The sequence below is a fragment of the Gossypium hirsutum genome, chromosome A03 (genome assembly GCF_007990345.1).
Source record: "Gossypium hirsutum isolate 1008001.06 chromosome A03, Gossypium_hirsutum_v2.1, whole genome shotgun sequence".
Classification (NCBI taxonomy): Eukaryota; Viridiplantae; Streptophyta; class Magnoliopsida; order Malvales; family Malvaceae; genus Gossypium; species Gossypium hirsutum.
The window spans coordinates 86,918,334-86,922,986 of NC_053426.1; the positions used below are offsets into that span (position 1 = coordinate 86,918,334).

Consider the following 4,653-nt stretch of genomic DNA (forward strand, 5'->3'; position numbering starts at 1 on the left):
TTTTTTGACACCAAGCACACCGTCATGTACCATGTCACTTTGCCGTGAAAAACGGCAAAAAGAACTATTTTGTCACTTTTCCAAAGTTGAGTGACTGAAATGAAATTAATATGACTATTTTGTCAACTATCCCAAAATTTAGTGGTTGTTAGTGCAATTTACCCTTAATAAAAATATAAAAAAATTGATTTAATTAAATTTCAATTTAAACGGATTATAAGTCACTTTTCTGAAGAAGACTGTAGGTGCTGTTGGTTAGATATGAAAGTAAGTATTCCTGGAGGAAAAGGAAAGAAGAATGTGTTTGTAAAATTGGTTTTGCATATTTCCCCCCCTTAAAGACAAAAACATATTTTGTTTGTTGAATTTGAAGGTGGTAGGGAGATGAGTAGAGCAGCGTAAGCAGTTAAAAGGGCAGCCAAGCTAATACCTAAACACCTCTACCCTGGTTCCGTCCGATATAACTCTTCTTATTAAATTAAGTAGAGACTTGATACGCGGTTGAATAGCGTGAGAAGAGACCTACTATTATTCCTTTACGACCGCCATTAACATCCATCTATCTTAGCCATTAAGATCTCTCTAATTCCAATTTTCTTCTTCCCAGGTAAACATTCTCCTTTCTTCTGTATATCTCTCCCCCCTTTTTCTATTTTCTGCTATGTTTTTTATGCCAACCTTCATTCTTGATTCCTGATCTTATATTATTATTATCGTTAATTCAGTTTGGAGTGAGAATAGTACCCAGAAACCAATCATGAGTGAGATGAAAGATAAATTGAAGGGCTTCATGAAGAAAGTCAACACCCAGTTCTCTTCTTCTTCTTCTTCTTCTTCTTCTTCTGGTAAATTCAAGGGCCAAGGTCGAGTCTTGGGTTCCTCTTCTTCTTCTGGACCTGTTAACCCCATCCTTACCCGTCCCTCTCCTACTCCCAACCCTGCCCCTTCTTCCTCCTCATCCAATTCTAAGCCCGTTTTGCCTTCTAAACCACCGGTTTCTGATCAAAACAAGCCCAGTTCCAACTCTAATCCTGAACCAAATCACAAAACGGGAAGTGGGTTTGATCCCTACGACTCATTCATCACTTCTAGTAAGGTATCCAAAAATGGTTTCACTATAAATGTATTCGAGTGTCCGATTTGTGGCGCTTCTTATCGGTCTGAGGAGGAGGTGTCTATACATGTTGAAACTTGTGTCAACAATACCAATTCATTGGATAGAAAAGGAACTGATGATGAATCTGGATCCAATGAGACCGCTTTGGAAGAGTCAAGAGGTGAAGTAGAGGTTCGTGTTAGTTCATTCCTTTCAGGGAAACCAGCAGAAGGCTCGATTGAGGTAGTTCTCAAGTTGTTGAGGAATATAGTTAAGGAACCTGGGAATGACAAGTTTAGGAAGCTTCGAATGAGTAATCCGAAGATAAGGGAGGCAATTGGTGAGGTAGCAGGAGGGGTTGAACTGTTGGAATTTGTTGGATTTGAATTGAAGGAGGAAGGAGGGGAAATGTGGGCAGTCATGGATGTTCCTAAAGAGGAGCAGATTAGTGTGATCAGTAAGGCAATAATGTTGTTGGAACCAGGAAACATGGAAAAATTTAAGAGTGAAAATATTTCCCCTGCAGCTCCACCTGAGAAAGAGGAAACTGTTGAGTCAAAGAAGATAGACAGAAAGGTAAATGAACTGTTTGCTGATGTTTCTACAATTTCATCAAATCCACCTGTTCATTTTGGTATCTAGTTTTAAATCTTAACTAGGATAAACTTATGATCTGTAACTGACTCTTTAAGTGGTGCAACTGACTGCTGCTATATATAAGGTTATATGTGTGTATCAAAATAATAATTGTTGTCCTAGTGGATTATTATCATGTCCATTGCCAGGAGTAAAAACAACACAAGCTGATCTAGGATGATACTATGGCTTTAGGGTGTAATATATAAGATTTTAGTTTATACGGTGCAAGTGTATATATGATTAGATGCAAGATTTCAGTTTATTTATAATGGACCTAGTGGATCACTGTACTGTGTTCATACAGACTGGTAATATTGGGTTGTTGAAATGAATATGGTTAAATAATCGGTCAGTGTGGCCCTTCTGCAGAAGGCCTTCTGTTGAAATGATAAAAATAGCTATCCTGATGGTAACTTGTTTGATAAAGTTTCTAGAAATGTTTTGCATAAATCACACTGCTGTTCTATATTTATGAGATCCCCGTCCTGCTACATTTCTAAAATATTATTAAAAAGAGTGAAAGATGCTTTTTGTTTATGGAAAAGTTCAACTTGCTTTCTGTTTGATCGTTTCATTTTTGCAATTGTGCGTGTTATTTTACTCATTCTTTCTCCTTTTATCTGCTAGAACATTGATATTTAGTGATCATGCACAATTTTTATACTGTTGCGTGAGTAAAATATGTGATTAATCATGATATTAGATGTTCTTTATCACCTATCTCTCATTCTTCTTAATACATAAAATTCATTCATTTACATTTTATTAAGTCTTGTAGAATATATCCTAACTCAGAACATGTTGTTGTAGATCCGGGTGTTCTTCTCTGTACCTGAGAGTGTGGCAGCAAAAATTGAGCTACCGGATTCTTTCTATAACCTATCAAGTGAAGAGTTGAAGAGAGAAGCGGAGATGAGAAAGAAAAAGATTGCAGACTCCCAGCTTTTAATCCCTAAGTCTTACAAGGAAAAGCAAGCGAAAGCAGCCAGGAGAAAGTATAGAAGAACAATTATTCGCATCCAGTTTCCTGATGGAGTGGTGCTTCAAGGTGAATTCGCTCCTTGGGAACCAACTAGTGCTCTCTACGAGGTTAGTCCACTTTGTCTAACTGTTTGTGTTATTCCCTACCTGTTACGCTAATATAGTTAAAAATTCATTCCTTTTATATATTTAAACAATTTTTGAAGCCTTGTTTCATATTTGATATCTTTATCTACGGGTATATTGAAGGTCAGCTATGGTTACGATCATAAGTCTTAATTTCACACTGACATCATCTCTCTAACAGGATACTTTTGTTAGTATTTAACAGAGAAGGTTAGTTGCACTTTGGTTACAACAGTGGAATATTTCACATGTATCCTATGTCTTATCCATATGATGTCTATTTTGGTTTGCATTTAGCAAAAGTGCTTCGAGGTTTTTAGCACATATCCCGGATCCTAAAATGATGAATAGTCAGTGTTGTCATTGAATGCTAACCTTGATGTCCTCCTGCAAAATTTAACATGGTTACCATTGCTTTGGAGATTGTGGTTTTTGGTCTTATCCCTCACTTATTTCAGGGGTTGTGATTTTCCTTGGAATCTTATACATGTGTATATGCGCTTTTACATTTTTTTTTTAATCTTTTATGCATGTGATAATTCCTGATCTTTGCATAGTTTTGAATCTTGAAAAAAGAACCTCTTTACTCTTAAGCTTAAACATATATTAGCTTGTTTAGAGAATTAAACATATATTAGCTTGTTTAGAGAATTAAGTTCTTTATATCCCAATATAGAAAACTCAAAAAAGATTGTTTATGTTAGGAAATGAGGCTAAGAAGGAAAAAGAAATATTATACATGGGAGCATGAGAATAATAACAATGTAGATTAGCTTACAATGAATTTAGTCAAAACTAAATGTGAAGACCCGTCAGTAGGGAGGGAGCAAGATGGTTTTTCATAAATGCTGGCTTCATCCCATTCCAAGGTGAAATGATTTGTGCTGTTTGTGATGTTCAGCTTGTGAGCTCAGCACTGAAAGAACCGTGCTTGGAGTTCGAGCTGTTAGATCCGGTAATTGTTAAACGACGAGTGATCCCATCATTTCCTGCAGCAGGGGAGAAAGGCAGGACGCTGGAGGATGAAGATTTGGTTCCCTCAGCACTTATTAAGTTCAAGCCTGTTGAAACTGATTCTGTCGTCTTCACTGGCCTTTCTAATGAGCTCCTGGAAATCAGTGAGCCCCTTGTAACTAATTGACTAAAACCCTTCATCTCTATTTATTGGGAAAATACACCCAACCAATTATTATATGCTTCGATTTTTAAAGCTGTGTGGATTCTTAGTGTGACATAGCCTGAATTTTCTCCCCTTTGTAAATCATCAAAATATTGTTGATTGGTTGTGTTTCAATAATAATTCATTTCAAATATTCTAAGCCTTTGTAAATATATGAATTTAAAATATATTTTATTTTAATATATAATATTGTTTCTCCTTTATATAGCCATAATATATATTATAACTGAGGGAGGAAATCGGCTCATACTTGAAGTACAATATTCTAATTTTGTTTTATTGTATTTGAATTCAATACCTAATTTTTTCAAGTTCAAATTAGTTTGGGCTCAGGCTTTTTCAAGCTCGGGTTCTTTCAAACTCGAACCATTTTGAGCTCAGATTTTTTTTAGATTTGGACTTGGATCAAGCTGAGTGTGCTCTCATAGATTCAAAAAATTTTGAAAATTTTAAGTTATAAATATTTTAATTTTGAATATAATAATTCATTTTACTTTCGTACAATGACGACGTAACTCAAATTCACCTTATAACAATGACGACGTAACTCAAATTCACCTTATAAAAAGTATAAATTATATATAAAAATAAATTATTTTACATATATTAATTAAAATGCTTATTGTAAGTA

At 35.2% G+C, this 4,653-nt stretch overlaps 1 protein-coding gene across 2 annotated transcripts; it reads left to right on the top strand.

Annotated features, from left to right (window-relative positions):
• Positions 1-218: 218 nt before the first annotated feature.
• On the top strand, positions 219-4,155 carry LOC107887607 (plant UBX domain-containing protein 2). 2 transcript variants are annotated; one of them, XM_041097832.1, is made up of 4 exons: positions 219-607; positions 726-1,672; positions 2,546-2,824; positions 3,744-4,155. In XM_041097832.1, the coding sequence occupies exons 2-4, from the start codon at positions 758-760 to the stop codon at positions 3,981-3,983; spliced, it is 1,434 nt and encodes a 477-aa protein (XP_040953766.1). In that variant the 5' UTR covers positions 219-607; positions 726-757; the 3' UTR covers positions 3,984-4,155. The 2 variants fall into 2 exon arrangements, with proteins under 2 accessions (XP_040953766.1, XP_040953768.1); XM_041097834.1 differs by having other exon boundaries at positions 245-607; positions 3,547-4,155.
• Positions 4,156-4,653: the final 498 nt, after the last annotated feature.